Source organism: Triturus cristatus, chromosome 3_2, assembly GCF_964204655.1.
Source record: "Triturus cristatus chromosome 3_2, aTriCri1.1, whole genome shotgun sequence".
NCBI classification, from domain to species: Eukaryota; Metazoa; Chordata; class Amphibia; order Caudata; family Salamandridae; genus Triturus; species Triturus cristatus.
The window spans coordinates 903,565,318-903,584,802 of NC_140584.1; the positions used below are offsets into that span (position 1 = coordinate 903,565,318).

General features: G+C 41.5%; 1 protein-coding gene across 1 annotated transcript in view; it reads left to right on the forward strand.

The window, feature by feature from the left end:
* LOC146858424 (multidrug and toxin extrusion protein 1-like) overlaps window positions 1-19,485 on the forward strand; it is a 332,280-nt gene that overhangs the window by 47,625 nt on the left and 265,170 nt on the right. The window contains exon 4 of the mRNA XM_085646918.1: window positions 12,691-12,759. Coding sequence (XP_085503044.1) covers window positions 12,691-12,759 — 69 coding nt within the window. The remainder of the gene's footprint in view (window positions 1-12,690; window positions 12,760-19,485) is intronic.

Sequence of the window (19,485 nt, forward strand, 5' to 3'; positions counted from 1 at the left end):
TGATTGGTTAAAAACATTTCCCATTGTAACTATTGAAGGACCCCAACCATTTCAATCATTCTTGTTGGAGCATCTTTAAAGAGACATCTCTTGTCCCACAAGAACCCATTTTTGTTCATTTTTTTGGTGTGTATCAAAAAAAAAAAAAAACATGCTTCACAGCACCAGCAGCAGCAGGAGGAAGAAGGATCTTCAGAGGAAGAATTTTTGCAGGAGGCACCACGTCCTCAAAGGCCTGAATCCATCGTGTGGAAATTCTTTACCTTTCCACCCGGGCAGAAAAAGGTGAACGCTACAAAGGTGACCTTCCGAATTTGGCAAAGAGTGCTGTCAAGAGGTAGTGACAAGAAATATTCTTGTGGCGCTGCCTCGATGTACAAACATCTAAAAACAATACATCCTCTCAATCTAGCTCGAGAGGAATGTAGGAAAGCTGCAATGAACCCTTCAACTGCAGTGCCAAGCACATCCGGAACATCATCAGGCACACCTGCACCGGACATTAGGCCAGAGTTTGCCTTCTTAGAACAGCAATGTTTGAAGTGCAAAAAACTGATATTTTTTGGAGAGCAGTCAGTGGAAGCAGTTTGTGCTGTGCAACGGAACCATTGTTGCTAATTTTTTGTTTCCTTTGTTTTTTTTGGAATGGTAAATAATTCCAGAAGTTTCCTGTTTTTTTCGTTCTTTTTTTTAAAAAAAAAACACCCAAAAATACAATATTGTTCAGAGAAATAAAATATATATAAATGAAAAAAAGAGAAAAAAAAAGTTCTTATCAGAACTACCTTATCTGGTTAAAGAAAGAACTATAATTGCATGGTAATGTGTGAAAGTTTGGTTGAATATATGTGTAGAGCATGAATGAGTGAAAGAATGTATTAGCAGTGTATGGTGAATTTATAGGTGAAGATTTATGAGGAAGTACTGCAGCGTTACAGTGCAAGCTCTTTAACTGCATTGCACTGTGGCACTTCCGAAACACAGAGATGTGACATATGTACATAAATATGTTGCAACTCTATGCTTCCCTCTGCACTGCTGCACAAAGTGCAGCCATGTGGTGACACAGGCATCCTTGCACCATGGTGCAAGGATGTCTGTGTTGTGGGGAGATTATTTTTTGTGCAGGAAGGGACACTCTCCTGCACAAAAACAATCAGTAAAGGCATTTTCCTCCTTCAATGTATGCTGTGGAATGTAGCATGCATTGAAAGAGAAAAAAATGAGGAGAAATTAAAACAATTCTCGTTGTGCCTTGCTACACTAACTCTAGGATGCCACAGCATTCACACACATCTCCAGATTAATGATTTCTTCAACGCAAAGTGCTGTGTATGAAGGGGTATATTTACAAGGAGAAGAAAAGTTACGCAAGGTGGCTTTTCCTCTCCTTGTAAATATGTAGGAGTGTCTGGCGCCATTTCTTAAGTATATGACTTCTAACTGGAGTAATTTCAGTGCTGCAAAGAGAGTGTATGCTGAAATGATAAGTGCTTAGGTTTTGGTGAAGTGATAGAATATGTAGATAGTGCTGGATGGGTGATTGGAGAAGTGCATGATATAGACAGAGGATTCCTAGATTGCATAGGTACTACTTTACTTAGTAGTTGGTTAGAAGTTTATATATATAGTGCACAGCTGAATGTAGTAGTGCATTGATAGTGTTTGCATTATTTAATCTTACCTTGACAGTAGTACATATAAAAAAATGCTTAACAATTTTTTAGTTGTTTTTTACAATTTAAATTTCTTAAAATTTCGTACTTTAGAATTAGGATCTGTGAAAGAGAAGAAAAAATACAGTTATGATATATATTATATTTTTTACAACACAACATAATTTTAACATTATATGAATTATTTTGTTTGCCTTTTTTGCTGTTCTCAGAATATATTGAATTTCACTACAAATAGTGATTTCAATGTTGCTCATCACATAACAGCGGGCAAAAAAAAACAATCAATAAGATTGTATCAACAAACAAAAAATCGGTGTCAAAAATATTTTCAATATAGTCAACTATCTTTCAACATTCCAAAAAAATAACATCCTCAATAACATACCATATAATACAAATCACACATATATAAAATGCTTCTTTCTAAGAGAATTTTCTTACTTCAATATGAAAGAACTGAAATAATAATTCAATGAACAATTCTTTATCATTTCCATATACTCTAAATGATGTTCTTTAAAAAAAGATGCTGTGAGAATGTCCAAGAAAAAGTGCAATTAATACCTTTCCTCTAGGCCAAATGGTATTCCTGAAATCCTTTATACTGAAATTGTCCAATAGTAATCGTATTAATACATTTTAACATATTCCTAATAGGCCGAATTATGTTCTTAAAACTTTGGCTTTAAAAATATTAGGTAGGAATTTGGTAATTCATAAGGCAAATGATGTTTAAAAACCAAATGTGCATCATTACAATATGTCCATCCTTTATTGCATTTTAAATAGACAGTGTAATGTCCTGATGTGGTAGAAGGACCATCGTGAAAAATAATTGCTACTGCTACAAAAGTTCTTCCTGATATTGATAGTTGACTTGCTACAAAATGTTTAATTAAAATTTCCAAATTTCTTCCATCAGCTGTACAACGTTGTATCATTAAAATTATATATTGTCCAAATCTTTCTATAAATAATGTTGATAACATTTCTGATTTGCATTGGCTACACTCCATATTTTGATTTGCTGCTTTAACTAGTTTGTTGAAAGACACTGTTTTACAGTCTGGTAATGTCAAATATATAAATCTTTCAGTGTCTATGTTAGTGCTAGATGTAAACATACAATTTTCACATTCATGTTCCCATTGACAACGAAGGCCAAAAAGATTTTCAATTTCTATTCCCTCATCTTCCAATACTGCAAGCATATACATTAGAAATTCCTGAGCATCTTGTTGGACATTCTGTGAAAATTGTGTAGAACCACTACATATATCCAGAAGATTCCAAATATCAGAAACACTTTGGATTTTACTTTTATCAGTTTTAAATTTTTCAAATATAGAATGCAACAAAGAAAAAAAACGTTTTTCTCGATGCTCCATAATTTGCTGTTGCAGATATTCCAAAGAAAATACAACATTTACCACTACATTTGCATAGCAGTTGATACCTGAACTATTTTCTAATTGATATCCAACAATCTCTTCAATAGTCTCCTTGTACTTTTTGCTTGGAATCTCAACATTATCTTGATTTTTTGTCTTCTCTTTAACTTCACTACAGATATTCTCATATCTCCGTTTTCGACCAACTACACGCTTTTCATATATGGGATATTCACCTAAATTGGGAGCATATAGTCTTCTTAACCGATTATACTCTCTTACACAATTTGAATCTGCACTAATCTTTCTCTCATCAAAATCAATCAAATACAATCCAGATAAAGTTCTGACTAGGGACAAAGCAATATATGCCATACCCTCTTTAAATACAGTACTCCCAATGTTTACCAAAGCACTGTCTACACTTAAACCTTGAGATTTATGAATAGTCACCGCATATTCCAAAGAAAGAGGAAACTGTTTCCAACGAACATACAAATCTTTAACTAGCAAAAAAATCAGCAGAACAATGACCAATTTGCTTTACTTCTTCAATCTGATCAAATTTGATTTTCAAAGATTCAATCCCATCTCTTTTTTGATCATTAACAAATTCAACCACTTTTCCCATTGCTCCATTTACTAAACCTTTTTCCACATTCAAATTATGCCGTAAAATGACCCGACAGTTTACACATTCATATACATTTTTTTCTAAACCAGCAGTTTTAGATATCGATTTTTCCAAATGATCCAATTTTGTTTGTAATTTTTCTGTTAAAATAATAGTAACTCTTTCATGCTCTATTTTATCAATCGCTTCCATTTTTATTATTGGTCCATTTTCAAGCTTTAAAAGTTCTTCATTGAATGTAGAACACTCTCGCAGTGTTGGCATTAGGCAGATTACTGATTTTCTTTTTGCAATTTTCTTGTGTATTTTTTCAGGATCTATATTTTCATTTGCAAACAAGGTAGTAAGTAGTCGACTTTCCAAAGCTTGTTTGCCATGTTCTGTCAACACTCCAATTCTTATATCTTGAAGAATAGTTCCATAATCTATATCATTTGCCTGTCGCATATTTTTAATAAGTTGTTTGTATTTAAAATATGACCGAATGTTAATGTTTCCAATGCTTCCCAAAGACTTTCTGGTGTCTTCATGCAGAAGTTTCTTAAATACTAGTTGCCCTTTTACAGGAGTAAGTTAAAGTACATCAACAAAAACTATGACATGTTTTCCTCCAAATAACACATCGTATTCTGTTTTTAAAATTTGCTGCATTCTTAAATACACAAAGGCAAGCATTACGTTTGAGACCATGCTCACCTCATCAATAAGTAGGTATTTCATTTTCTTAAGCACTCTTGAAACTTCATAACAAGCTTCTCCAGATAGCTTGTGATATTCCAATTTATTTTCATGCTCTACAGGTAGCATTAGTAAACAATGCAATGTAATTCCTTTAATGTTGTGTGCTGCCAACCTAGTTGGAGCAGTGACAACACCAGACAAATTTGAGTCTGTTGTTTTCTGTAGATAAGCGGTCAAAAATTTAATTAAGAAACTTTTTCCTGTACCAGTTTGACCACTGACATACATTCGGATAGGTTGAAATGATGTGCATGTGCATTCTTTCTTTTCATGTAGAAAACCATGGTCGATCTGTTGTTTCACTTGCTGGTATATTTCATTCTGTTCAATATTTAGTTGTTCTTCCAAGATTCCCAAGTCCATCATATCTTCTTGAGCTTGATGCATTGCTGTTTCCACTTTACTCATGGCGATGGCTGCTTCATTTTCAAGAATTGGTTTTCCTAGAGGATCCTGACTCAGTGGAGCAGAACTTTGACTATCTTGAGAACTGTCTCTTGCAATCTCAGCTGCAATAGTAGCTTCTTGATCGATTTCTTCATTCAACATTTTGAGATAATTTGGAAAAACTGGGCATTCAATGCTATCTTTACATGCATTGAAAGAATCTTCATAGCAATCAAAATCTCCAAGTGATTCCACTTCCGGACACCAAGGTTTGAAGAGTTGTAAAAGTGCTAAATAGTAAAATTCTCTTTTATGAGGAGTATCACAGCTCAGTTTTCTAATATTAATGAGATTTCCTTTAGTATGTTTCACCAAACATCCTTCTGAACCAATCAATGCACATTTTCCTTCATTTATATTCTCTGTAGTATTTCTCTTAAAACTGTAATATTGCAGTACTTCGTAGAGACATATGCTCTCAAGATGAGGACTTCCATTTGGATAGTATGTATCCAACATGTTTGTTTTGACTATATCTGTGTTTTCCAGTTCATTTAATGCAAAATATTCAATTTCCTGTATAGATTTAAGTACTCAATTTTGCGTTGCAGAAAGACCTAGACTAACCCAAATAATTCCTCTTGACTTTGAATATAAACTTGCAGACGATAACCAATCCAAACATTCGTAAGATCCAATTTCTCGATGTGACAGCATCTTCAAACTAAAACTGTACAATTTCTTACTGAGAGTCTTCTTGTGGAACATTTCTTCCCACATTTCTTTCAACTCCGTCTTTTCTGATTTTGTTAAGCATGATGTTACATACCTAGAGACAGCAATGGAATTATCCGCAACATACTGGATATCCATATTAGCATTCCAAATTGACAGAATAACTAGATTATAATCATTTATATACTTCGATTCTTCACTTCTTCTCAAATTGTACGTATTGTTTGGAGATTTTCTAGTGATGGTATGTCTCACCACTGACATGAAACTGTTCACTCTTCCTTTGGATATTACTGGACGTGGAAATCCAAAACGACATTTGGTATAAAACTTTTCCTTCGACTTGTATTTCCATCTACAATATTTCCCACATCGATGACTTTGGAATCGTAACACTTGTTGCCTTAAGGTATTTTCTTCTGTTCTTTTAGGTATAGCACATGTAACATAGCCTTCAATAAAAAATAAAACAGTGACATCCGAATCAGTTCCAAATTTGGGTGCATCCTTGATCCATAGAAGCATATGTACATGAGGAGCACCTCTAGCTTGATACCCCTTTATCTAAAAGAAATCAATAACTTCTCCAAGAGAAGGATTCTTTTTGTTGCAGCTAAATCATAGCTTCAAACCTATGATTGAAAATTCTGCATACATTTACAGGAGCCAAACAACACAATTCTCCAGGAGTCTTGAATTCAATGTTTTTAATGTTTAAATTTGCTTCTCGAAGAAATTGAAGTAAATCATCCCATGCATATTCAGCACAGCTTAGTGTAACAAACCACGTTGGAGTTCCTAAATTCCTTAGCATGCATTTAAGTTCTCCATGACGATGATACCAACACTCATTAGTACCGCGCTGACATGCCATCAAATGAATCAGTTGAGATTCCAAATGAACATCTCTCTGATGTACTTTTTCCATACATTCCTTTGCAGAAACATTTCGAAGATGTACTCCTGTTTTTAATATATGGTTGACTGTGTATGAAAGTCCAGACAAGTCACTCACAAACAAAAGATGAAATATATATCGGATATGAGATGCAGTGCAAAACAGAAGTGTATTAAAAATGGCTACCTGATAACACCACCCAACTTTATTCGGTGTCAACAAAAGTGCCAAGATTAAAAAGGCAAGTGAAAAACTGATAGTTTGAATAAAGTTGGGTGGTGTTATCAGGTAGCCATTTTTAATACACTTCTCTTCTGTTTTGCACTGCATCTCATATCTTTCTCAGTACCACTATGTTTTGAGACTTTTTCTCTGGAAGACTGCAAACTCATTGCATATACACAGTGATGGTTCCCCTGAAATAGGGTGCACTGCAATGAGTTGATCCACCTTACTCCCAGATGATTATGTTCTGCCAAAACGGTGGGCTGATGGGATTTGTCTCAACTTAGTGGGCTGAATCTGTCTTCTTCTCTTTGGCTCCCAGTTTCTTTACATTTTGACCGACTATCTCCTCTTTTGTTGTTTGTGTACACTATAATGTTCATAAATTTTTTTACTTTTGGATATGTCCATTTTCTCAATTTGACCACTTGCCATTTCACTATCATCCCCTGTATTTCTTCTTCTTCCACATACACATTTTTGTAGTATTCATTATTCTTTATAAGATACAATGTTGCCTTTTGCACTTTCCTGACATCCACTAATTCCTGCCAGATTTTCTTACTCTTAGGTGCCGATTCCGGTCCGGGTCGGAAAGCACTCCGACCAAGCCGGATCCGGAGTGTTTTCCGACCAAGCCGGAGGCCTGCAGTCCGAGCGAGTATGATGCGGTCGTGTGCTGCCGGAGATGGTTCGGTCAGACTCCAATGGAAGTCAATGGGAGCCGGTCGTACGACGCGTACAAGGGCTCCCATTGACTGAATGGGTACGTCTCGCACAAGGGCGCCCCCTACAGTGGGTACGCATCGGTGCCATCCGCATCATACATGTCTGTATTGGGGGGACCCTTGGGTCTCCCCCTGTGTCCGAGTCATAGGGATGCGGATGTCAGGGGGTCTGACGCGGACCCCCAAAGGCAACCACCCGGACGTTTTGCAAGCTGGACACTCCGGCTCGCACAGGCTGTCTGACGCGTGCATCGTACTGGCTCGGTTGTAAATCGCATTGGTCGGTGAATTTCACGTAGCTCGCATCATACTTGCTCGCTCGTACAGCTGTACGAGTCAGGTGGAAAACACGCGTACGGCTCATAGTTTTTCCGGCCGGATCACGTTCGGTGCCCTTCCGACCCGGATCGGAATCGGTCCCTTAGTAGGAACACCATTCACAAGAATAATAAAGGGTTCACTTTCTTCTTTATCTAAACCAATAGTTTCAATATTTTCTTTAAATCTAGACGTAAATCTACAACTCTTCCTTTTAATCCTCTCTGTAAATCTGTGGGAGGCAATTTACCTGTTTTAGGCTCAATACGAACAATAGCCTGAAACAGGTGCACAGATTCAATTAGAATACACTCATATGTGTTTAAATCCATCAGTTCTTGAGGAATAGGTACCAACTCCAGATCATTATGGATAGCTCTTCCTGGCATTTTATTATCTTCTAATTTATTAGAACAATATTTACAAATATGTTGATCAGTACCCAAATCAAAGCAATCCTCTACCAACAAATAAGTTGAAAATTCCTTCCACTTATCATTATTTTCTTTTTCACTTTTTAAATACAGATCAACAGTCCTAGTCTGATTCTTTTTTTTTGAAAATATGTTTATTTGCATTTAAATCACTCAAAAACAGTACAATCAATATCCAGCACTTACATGAGTCATACCAAAGTACAACTTCCCTTGCACTATCATCCCTATCGTGGTTCCATGATATACTGATTGATTCGGTGCCTCCCCAGCCAACCTTGCGGAGTAAACCCTTGGAAGTCCACCATCCAGAGTCCACATGCTGGCAGATCGTGCACGTATAGGCTGCGGAGACTCCACTCAGAAGGTTCCGCAGTGCAATTGGAACAACTAATCTAAAACTAAACACCTACCCCCATGCTACGTCCCTCCCCCCAACCACCACCCTCTACCCCCACCCCCCTCCTGCATGACTTATTGACTGGATACATGTAAAGGCACTCAAGTCTTTCACTCTACTCCATAGACTTTCCCAACACAGGACCCCAAGCTCGGGCTGATTCCAACGCCCTATCACTATGAGCACGGGTAGCCGACTGCACGCGAAGGACCGCTTCGCAATCTGCCCACCGAGTAAATTCTGCCTTCCACTTCTGCAATCGTGGACCCCTTTGCAACTTCCAGTTAGCAGTGATTTCCTGCTTGGCTAATACCAGCCCTAGGTCTATAAATTTGCTGGTTATTTTATTCTTGGAGGTGCGGGGGAACCAGTGCAACAAACACGGGCTCATACCGAATTCAATCTCCCTGTCCGTGATAGTGCAAAGCAATGTCCATACCCCCAACCAGTAATCCCTAATCTGAGGACAACCCCATAGCATATGACAGAGGTCAGCTCCCTCCGCTCGACAGCGAGGACAGGGCGCTGTGAGTGTATGAAAGTAGTACTGAATCTTGGCTGGGGTAAGATAAGCCCGGTGTAAAATAAAAAATTGGATATTCTGGAAACGAGCATTCCTAGAACATTTCCAAGGGCGCTCGAGCAATTCAGCCCACACTCTATCAGGTATATCCCTTTCAATATCCTCCTCCCAGCACTGTTTTAACCCATCAAGAGGGGCCAGTCTTTCATTAGTCATTCGCCGATATAAGCATGTGACCGCTTTGATAGCACCCGCCGCCAACACCACATACTGGCAAGCCATAGACGTTTGCGGCTCTGATAATCCACTCTTCCACCGACGCTGAATAGCCGATACCAGGGCCGAGTGAAGCAGGTAGTCCCCACCCGTCAGACCATAACGCTCACAAATAGATTCATAAGGCAACAGTACACTATCTTCATACAGATCCCCCACCGTCGTCAAGCCCGCCTCGCTCCACCCTGTCAACGCCGACCAGTTGCCCCCATGCGGCAGCTGCTGGCACATTAACAGAGGTATCTCTGGCGCATATGGATGGGCGATCCACGCCCTCTGCTGACTCCTTTTCCAACACAGCCGAAAGGTCTGTACCTCAGCAGGCAACTCCCCCCTGCGGAGCGGCTGCTGCAGAATTATCTTGGCCAGAAGAGAGGCAGGAATCCGCCCTCCCGCACCTTCACCAATTCCCCTGAACTCTCGGGCCACCGCCTGGGTCAACCACTGCAATTGAGCAGCTAAGTAATAAGTCTCGAGATCTGGAACCGCCAATCCGCCCTCGCCCCGTGGCCTCATCAGCTTGTGCAAAGCTACCCGCCGTCGGCCAGTATTCCATAGGAACCCCGTGATCATCTGCTGGAGTCGTTTAAACATCGACGCCGGGAAATAATATAACAGCCTGGGGAGCGCCACCATCTTGAGAAGAGCCACCCTTCCCATCAGGGACAGTGGCAGTGACTGCCAGAAGTCCATATTACCTCTAAGACCACGCACCCCCCTGCCAATATTACCTTCCACCAGGTCCGTGCGGTCATGGTAAATGCGCGTCCCCAAGTATGTTATGCAAGTATACTCCCATCGGACCTCCTCTGTAAAGCGGGGGCCTCCCGCCATCCGGGAAGCGGGAAAGAGACACGACTTAGACCAATTCACCTTCAGACCTGCCAAGTCCTCAAGACAACTAAGCAATCTCTTGGCTCCCACCAGGTCTCTCCGGGTATTGTTTAAAAACAGGAGGAGGTCATCCGCGTATAGTGCGATATAGTGAGTGTCAGCATTCACCCGGAGTCCCCCAAACCAAACTCCCCTTTCGGGCCTGAGCCGCCAGTGGCTCTATGGCCAGCGCGAACAGCAGCGGCGATAATGGGCACCCCTGTCGCGTCCCCCTGCCCACTGCACAGGGGGAGGATACCAGCCCCCCCATCCTAGTGCGGGCCGTGGAATCCCTGTACAACAGCTCCGTCCAAGACACAAAATGATCTCCCAGACCAAAGGCACGCAGGACCCGAAACAAATACGGCCATGCACCTAGTCTGATTCTTATAGTGAGTTCGTCGACAACAAATACAAGTATAATTTGGCCTTTCACACGAATTTACCTTAAACTTTGTAATTTCTTCTTCAAATTTCTCTATACTAATCTTTTCTATGTTTTCTTCACTTTGTCTACTCTCTTCTTCATGACCAAAGTAACGAAACTCTATTTCATCACAAACCTTTTTGACATCTAATACTGACCCATGCACAAGCGCACTGTTTAATTCATTAAAAAATATTGCTGGACTTTTTGCGTAATACAATCTTCTGACTAACTTCCGCATTTGAGAATGATGTACTGCTAACATTCTAAAATGATGAAAAACACTTTGACATACTTTTCTAGAAAGACAAGCCAGAGAATGACATTGCAAACCAGTATTTTTTCTCGCTCTGCAAGGATCTAGTCCTTGCAAAATCTTAATCTTTTGTTTAAGACTTTTTTTTACTATACTCTCATAAGAAATTCTGAAAAATCTCAATAGATTCCTGACGTATACTGCATATACTACTATAATCTAGCCCTGGGCGTAGTTTGCGAAGTAGCGCCACACGTAGTACGCGAAGTGCACTTCGCACTACGCGAGCTACGTGTAGCTTCGCAAACTGCATAGTGCACAGTGCCGGATGCTTGTCTGCACTGTGCAATCAGTGCAAACTGCATCTTGCACAGTGCAAGCGGTCGTTTTCTACCGCTCGAGTAGATTTTTACTGGAGCGGCAGCTTTCTCAACGCGGATTGGTAGTTTCTCATCGCGAGCGGTCGCGAGCATACGCAACCACTCGCAATGAAAAACCTGACCTCCCCGCGTTGAGAAGCTCGCCGGGAGGTGTATTTTCCACGCTCGCAATCGGCGACTTGATGTTGCTGAACCCCCTCCCCCCCCCCACACAGGTCTATTTTTTTTTTAAAGCCCCCGGGGCTGCAGGGAGATCTGTGTCCCCCCGCAAAAATTTATAACAAAGCTCCGGGGGCTGGTGGTCCCCGAGGCTGCAGGGGTCCCCCTGCGTCCCCGCAATTTTGTTTTTGCAGTGCCCCCGGGACTTGGCCCACTCGGGGGCCAATTAATAACAAAGCGCGGTAGCCCGCGCTTCATTTTATTGAATTTTTTTGCCCGGATCCGCGGACCCTCTGCGCATCCCGCGACTTAAAAAAAAAACTTTTTGGGGCCCTAGGAGTCCTTGTGGGACCCCTGAGCAGGCCTAGGGGGTCAGGGTGTTTCTACCCTGCCCCCTTTTCCTGTTTTGCACATTTGTTTTTCTGTTTTCTTGTGCCTTGGTTCTACCAAGGCACAAGATGGCTGCCAACACTTCCTGGTTTGGAGTGTTGACAGCCAATTAACATGAAGCTCGTGATCGGGAGGGTGCGCGGATCCTTCGCGGATCTTCCACGGCCATAGATATCACTATCTTTTTTTCTTAATTTCTCAAAAACTACTGTCTAAAGTTTCCTATAGGAAATTGATTTTTTTACCTCAATTTTTTTAATTTCTCAGGAACTACTGAACGGATTTACACCATTTTAAAAAAGGTCTCTTTCTGAACCAAGGGCTACCTTTTTGCAAAATTTGGTGTAATTCCGTTCAGCAATTCGGGCTGTAGCCTGTTCCAAAATCTCCTATGGGAAATAAAATGGAGAAAACATGTTTTGGGACCCCCCTTGTTTCTCGGCCCCCGCTTGACGGAGCACCCCGAAACTTCCGGCGCCAAAGTTATTGGGAAAATAATGTTACAATTTTCCTTAGGTAACTCGGCCCTAACTATAACGACCGCCAGTAGGTAATATATATATATATATAAGCTGTTACATATTTGTAAGTGCTTCTGGAAGTTAGAAAGGGAGTTGTCAAGTAAGTGACCCAAATCCATATGTAACATGGGACTCAGGTGAAAGGTATGTATACAATACTGTGTTGTAAACATGATTGTATTAATTTCTGAGTTTGGACAGAGGATGCTTCTCTACTCACTGGAACAGGAGTTTGTGTATGTGAGCGAGTTAACTGTGACTGACATGCATTGCAATGTAAACCTAATCCATATTGTGTTGACTGCATGTTTACAGATTGTGTCTGTGACCGGCGTCTCTGTGGGAACTGGATTTTCTTCTGCTTGTGACACACTGATCTCACAGGTAATTAATGAAATACCCTAGGTATTACCTCCTCATCTTCCACTGCACTCTTCTGAGTCTCAGTTTGTCTGTGAGAGAATTGTCAATATATTCTGCATACAATATCATAGCTTCTGCCTCTGCTGCATCTCACCTTTATGCTAAACCAGCACATCTCAGACAGCAAGTGGCATGAAGCGAGAGCCTAAAATATTTTTCGGCCGGGCTTTGAACCAAAAACAACAATTCGTAATAGCCCCAAATTGTTCGGATCTGCAGACTTCCTAATGAGAAGAGAATTCGATTTAAGGTCATAGCTCTCATTCATTCAGCCATACATAAATCCGGAACGTCCAGCATGCAGAAGTTGTTTAAGATCAATTCCCCCCTTAAGTTGTTTAGATCTTCCAATTCTTACCTCTTCACGACATACCTTTCCAGATATAATGGGACTCATATATCATATATCATAGGACTTACAGTAATTAATTATTCCAATACTTGCATCTGCCATTGTATACAGGGGCTCTATATCTCCCAAGCAGTACAATGGGCATGTGTCACTAAGAAAGTTGTCAGCTAATATAAATCACTGGGGCCCAGAGTTACCAACATTCTCCCTGGGTCTGCACCATAAAAGTGACGCAAATCATCGCATGGTGTACAATTGAGATTTACTTCCAAACAGAACACTTGTTTTTCACTGAAAAGTAGCTCTAAAATAACCCGAAGCAACACTTCGCGTTTAGAGGTGTGCAAAATTCGTGTAATTTACATGAGGAAAAATTATGAGAAAAATGCACAGAATTGCTTACAATAAAATCCATCACTTAGTGCTGTATTTTAGTCTGAAATTTTTCTTTATGTCAATGTTGAACCTAGAATGCATTTCGCACTAAAATATAGTGCAAAAAAAGCACTGCAGATAATAGCCACAAGAGTTCTGATGTTTGTGTGCATTTGCAATAAATATTATCATGAATGGCATGTTTGTGGTAAATTTTTACAATGCATGGCGCATAATTATGCAAAGTAGTGTAATGGTGTAATTTCTGGAATTTCGTGTAACACATATGAAGCACAGTCCCTGAAATTACATAAATTATGCCTGCGTAATTTACATTTTGCCTGTTTGCATTAAGGATGTGTACCATGGTTTTTTAGGTCGAGCCTAGCAGCAGCGCACAGGAGCTACTCGCTCTGCAAGACTGCTGTAGTAGAGTATAGAAGAGAAGCTCCGCCTACTCTCCGCCCATATTTATCATTGGGTTGTTTCATTGTCTTTCCTAAATGCTGCCTTTGGATTCGATAATAGGCTTGTTAGTCCCTCATTAGTACGGCCTTGTCTTCATTTGTAACCTCCCATGGCTATCGGCCCTTTTACTTTGGTTGTGACACAGGACCTTTTATTTAGTCTGTAAGCACTATTTACTTTATTGACTTTCTCTTACTACAGGCCAGACATGCGCTGCTTCAGCTGTAACCGCTTGTGTTTTTTTAGGCAGCACGGCTGCCCCCATAACACGGGCACCCGCTTTCAATCACTTTACCCCGGCATTATCTTGTATCTGTTTCAACCCCCCCCCCCCAAGTAAACTGGATTTAGAAATGATAAGCCAATTAAGTCATGTGAATTTCAGGAAGCACCTAATCCTATGCAAATAGGCTGAAGCTGACAACAGCACATCTGTGTTACATGTCATCTGTACTAAGCCATCTGGCGGGTTGTTTTCAAAAGCCTGTTTTACTAACAATACCACCACCAATACCACCACCAATGCCACCACCACCAATACCATCACAACCAATACCACCACCACCAGTACCACCACCACCAATACCCCCACTAATACCACCAATACCACCACTAATACCACCAATACCACCACCAGCAACACCATCATCACCATCAATATCACCACTACCAATACCATCACCACCAATACCACCGCCAATACCAACACCACCATCACCAATACCACCACCACCACGAATACCACCACCACTACCAATACCAACACTACCAATACCACCACCACCAATACCACAAATACCAATACCACCACCACCAATACCACCACTAATACACTAATACCACCACCACCAATATATTCACCACCACCACCAATACCACTGCCATTACTAATACCACCACCATCAATACCATCACCAATACCACCAATACCTCCAAAACCAATACCACCACCACCACCAGCAATACCAATACCACCACCAATACTTACTACCACCAATACCACTCTCACTAATACCACCACCACCAATACCACCACTAAATCCTACCTCCTCCAGTATCAATACCAACACCACTGTCACCACCAATGCCACCACCTCCAGCAAATCCACCAATACCACCACCACCACCAATACCCCAATACCACAAATACCACCACCAATACCACCACCGCCAATACCACCGCCAATACCACCGCCAATACCACCACCATCAACACCAATTGCACCAACAATACCACCAATACCACCATCACACATACTACCACCCCAACAATACCGTCACCACCAATACCACCACCATTACCACCTCCACCACCACCAATACCACCAATACCAATGCCACCACCACTAATACCACAAATACCACCACCAAAAGCACTAATGCCACCACCAATACCACCAATACAAATACCACCACCAATACCACCGCCATTACCACCACCATCACCACCAATAGCACCACCAATAGCACCAACAATACCAACAATACCACCACCACCAATACCACCACCACCAATACTACCACCACCAATACCAATAATACCATCACCAATACCACCTCTACCAATCTTATTTTGTATGTTTTAGCTTTTTAAGCAATTGTGCCATATAAGTTACTGAAACTGCTTAGAAGTGGTCTGACAAAATATTTTGCAGTAACTGGTGGTAATATAAAGAGGGGAGATTAAGTAAAGGGTGGAGGGCAAAGAAAAAAACATGCAGCCGACAAGCACTTTTATTTTCTTTACTTTCAGCCATGTTGAAAGATAAGTAAAATAAAAGTGCAATGATGCGGCCATAGCACTTTTTGTTGTGGCGGGAGAAGGGTGAGAAAGAAACATGGCGATGGGGACACGTATGCAAGGACGGGGAGGCTGTGGGGTACAGTTAAAGGGACGATGGAGGAAGCATATTAAGGGTGAACAGCTGAGTTGGACTCCAACACGGTCAAGAACTTGCCTAATCTCATTGAAATGGATGTAATTACAGTATGGCTTCTGGGAGTGTGTTGAGAGTCCAAATGAAAGAAGCAGCCTTTTGGTGTGAGTTTTTCGTACCCTGCTCTTGGGCACTCGATGCATGCCCTCATCCCCCCCCCCTTACAACCCTCTGTGAGTGGGAAAAGAGTTAATGTTTTAAGCCACACTGCTCCAGAACTGACTTCCAGGGGTTCTTTGAGACATGATGGCCTTTAAATATATTTTTTTTAATTACTCGAATGCATCTCAAGGTAATGTAATCCACTCTGAGATTTTAGTGAGATAAACACCCAATCAAACAGACACACACAATGCACACAGATATTCACATGTGGACATGTACAGAGACATACTGATGAATGAAAATACATACACATTTTAAAAACAATTTGAAAAGACTTCTCAATGGGAGTTCTTTTGTATTATATGAAAAAGTAAAAGTGCTGTTGAGATATGTGTGAATGTGCAGCCCATAGGTACCAATCAGATGAAATAGCTCACGGGGCGAAGAGCATGCATTTTTGGCAGGGATGTTCTGATAACATGCTGGTTACATATCCATCTCAGCAAAATAGCTCCACCTATATGTAACTTGCACTCCAATCACAGAAGGGTTGATCAAATAATCTGAGTATCTGCTGCGGCAATATAATCTGATGTACCATCTGTTAAAAGTAACACTTTTAAAAAAAAATGTACCTCTACTTTTTTACATGTTTTTAGGACGATGTACATATCAAAGCGATACCAAATGGGATGATGAACGGAGCGTTTGAGCAAATCAAACACTCACCCCAAGTCAACTGATCTGAGTTTAATCCAACATCATTCTTTAGGTCACTCCACCACCCAAGTTCAGACATGGCCATATGCAAATCAGTCTGACCCTGTGCCTCATGGGAACAGTCCAGCCCGAACTGCCAAGCCATGTCTTCCCTGGACCGGAAACAAGCATCCTCGGACCGGTTTCGGGTTCATAGCCCTCATCAGCCAGGCTATCTTGAATCCAGTGGCAAAGTGAGCAAGGGACCCACGTCTGGGCATACCCTGCCAGCTTACGGTGAACAAAGCAATACCAAAGGGGATGATGGACGGAGCGTTTGGTTTTGCTTTGTTCGCCCTAAGTTGGCAGGGTATGCCCAGACGTGGGTCCCTTGCTCTCTTTGCCACTGGATTCAAGCTAGTCTGGCTGATGACGGCTGATTAGTCAGAAACCGGTCCCAGGATGCTTGTTTCCAGTCCAGGGAAGACATGGCTTGGCAGTTTGGGCTGGACTGTTCCAATGTGGCACACGGTCAGACTGATTCGCATATGGCCATGTCTGAACTGGGGTGGCGGAGTGAGCTAAAGAATGATGATGAATTAAACCCAGATCAGTTGACTGGGGGTGAGTGCTTGCAATGTTCAACACTCCGTCCATCATCCCCTTTGGTTTTGCTTTGTTCGCCCTAAGTTGGCAGGGTATGCCCAGACGTGGGTCCCTTGCTCACTTTGCCACTGGATTCAAGCTAGTCTGGCTGATGACGGCTGATTAGCCAGAAACTGGTCCCAGGATGCTTGTTTCCGGTCCAGGGAAGACATGGCTTGACAGTTTGGGCTGGACTGTTCCAATGTGGCCCACGGTCAGACTAATTTGCATATGGCCATGTCTGAACTGGGGTGGCGGATTGAGCTAAAGAATTATAGTGGATTAAACCCAGATCAGTTGACTGGGGGTGAGTGCTTGCAATGTTCAACACTCCGTCCATCATCCCCTTTGGTTTTGCGATGTACATATCAAAACATTTATGAACTACTGCTTAAATATTATGAGATGTCGAAACAGTAACTGACAGCAGGCTTCATATAGTTAGCGATTATGGGGGGAGATGAGGCCTAGTAGCTTCACAGCTAACCTTGGAACATGGGACAGCAGGTTCGGCCCTGCCTCATCATCCTAAGATTCTGAGCTGTAATGCCCCTCGGCCAGGATCACGCTAAAAAAAACGTGTAAAAAAGTGTGCGGTGTTCCAGAGGCACCACGGGCCAAGAATGGACATAAATGGCTGGAACAGAAAGCATATCAAGAAGGTCAGAGGACGTTCCTCATTAGTGGCATGGAGGGCTCTAAACCCCACAGATCAGTGTTAATCGTGAGATATTTTAGAGCATCAACATTTTCTATGCGTCATTTTCATAAACAACAGTTACGTGCAACAGAACACTGAGGTGGGGGTCACGTGGATATGTGGATAACTGGGTGTTGAAATAGAGAGAGTAAAAAAGAAAGAGAGACAGATGTGAAGAGGGAAAGAAAGAGGAGGGAGACACAATGAAAGAGGAGGAGACAAAACTAGTGAATTGGAGAGAAAAGCAGACAAAATAAGAGAAAGAGACACGTGCATAAAGTGAGAAAGTCATATATAGTAGAGGCGGTAAAGAAAGAGACAAAAAGAGATTGAAAGAGACAAAGATAGATGCAGAGAGTAAGACAGCAGAAGATATATAGGAAAGAGAGAAAAAAGCACTATGACGTGGTCAATGCTGGCTGCGTTATAGTGCTTGTTATTTTACCTTAACATGCCTAATTGCCCAAAAGCATATAGTACGCCCACCCCAATTGCATAAATGGTGGGGTGGGTAGGATGGTAACAGGGTAACAATGCTATGTGGAAATCAACCTCTTTCTTGCTAATTTTTCTCCACACAGACAACATTTTGTCTTGCTGTACTTCCGGGTCACAAACAGCCAATTGGAAAGCTGAAAACGTGCCTAGCAGGACAAACAATTGCAAAGATTTATTTTTTCTATAGTTAACTTTCTTTTATTTTTTCCCAGTCTTTTTTTCTCACTTTGCACTCATGTTTTCTTTTGTTTTTGCTTCTGAGCGTTGTACTCAAAAGATGAGGATTATTTTATTGCTAAGCAACATTGTTTATTTCCAATGCGGAATTTCTGAAATGATGCTTTAACACATAATTGTGCAGTACACCCCAATATACCACACTCAAATCTGCCATTCTCCAATCCACTCCAATCTGCCCCACTTCAATTCACCTCACTCCAATCCAAAACAATCTCCCCCACTCCGATCCAAAACAATCTGCCCCACTCTAATCCAAAACAATCCGCCCACTCCAATCTGCCCCACTCTAATCTGCCCACTCTAATTTGCCCCACTCTAATCAAAAACATTCTGCCCTACTCCAATCTGTCCCACTCCAATCTGCCCAAATCAATCCAAAACAATCTGCCCCATTCCAATTCGCCCCACTCCAATCCAAAACAATCTGCCCACTCCACTTAGCCCCGCTCCAATCCGCAGTCCTCCAATTCACCCCACTCCAATCCAAAACAGTCTGCCCCACTCCAATCCGCCCCACTTCAATCTGCCCTACTCCAATCCAAAACTATCTGCCCACTCCAATTTGTCCACTCCAATCTGCCCCACTCCAATCCAAAACAATCAGCCCCACTCCAACCCATCCCACTCCAATCCAAAACAACCTATCTCAATCCAATCTGCTCCACTCC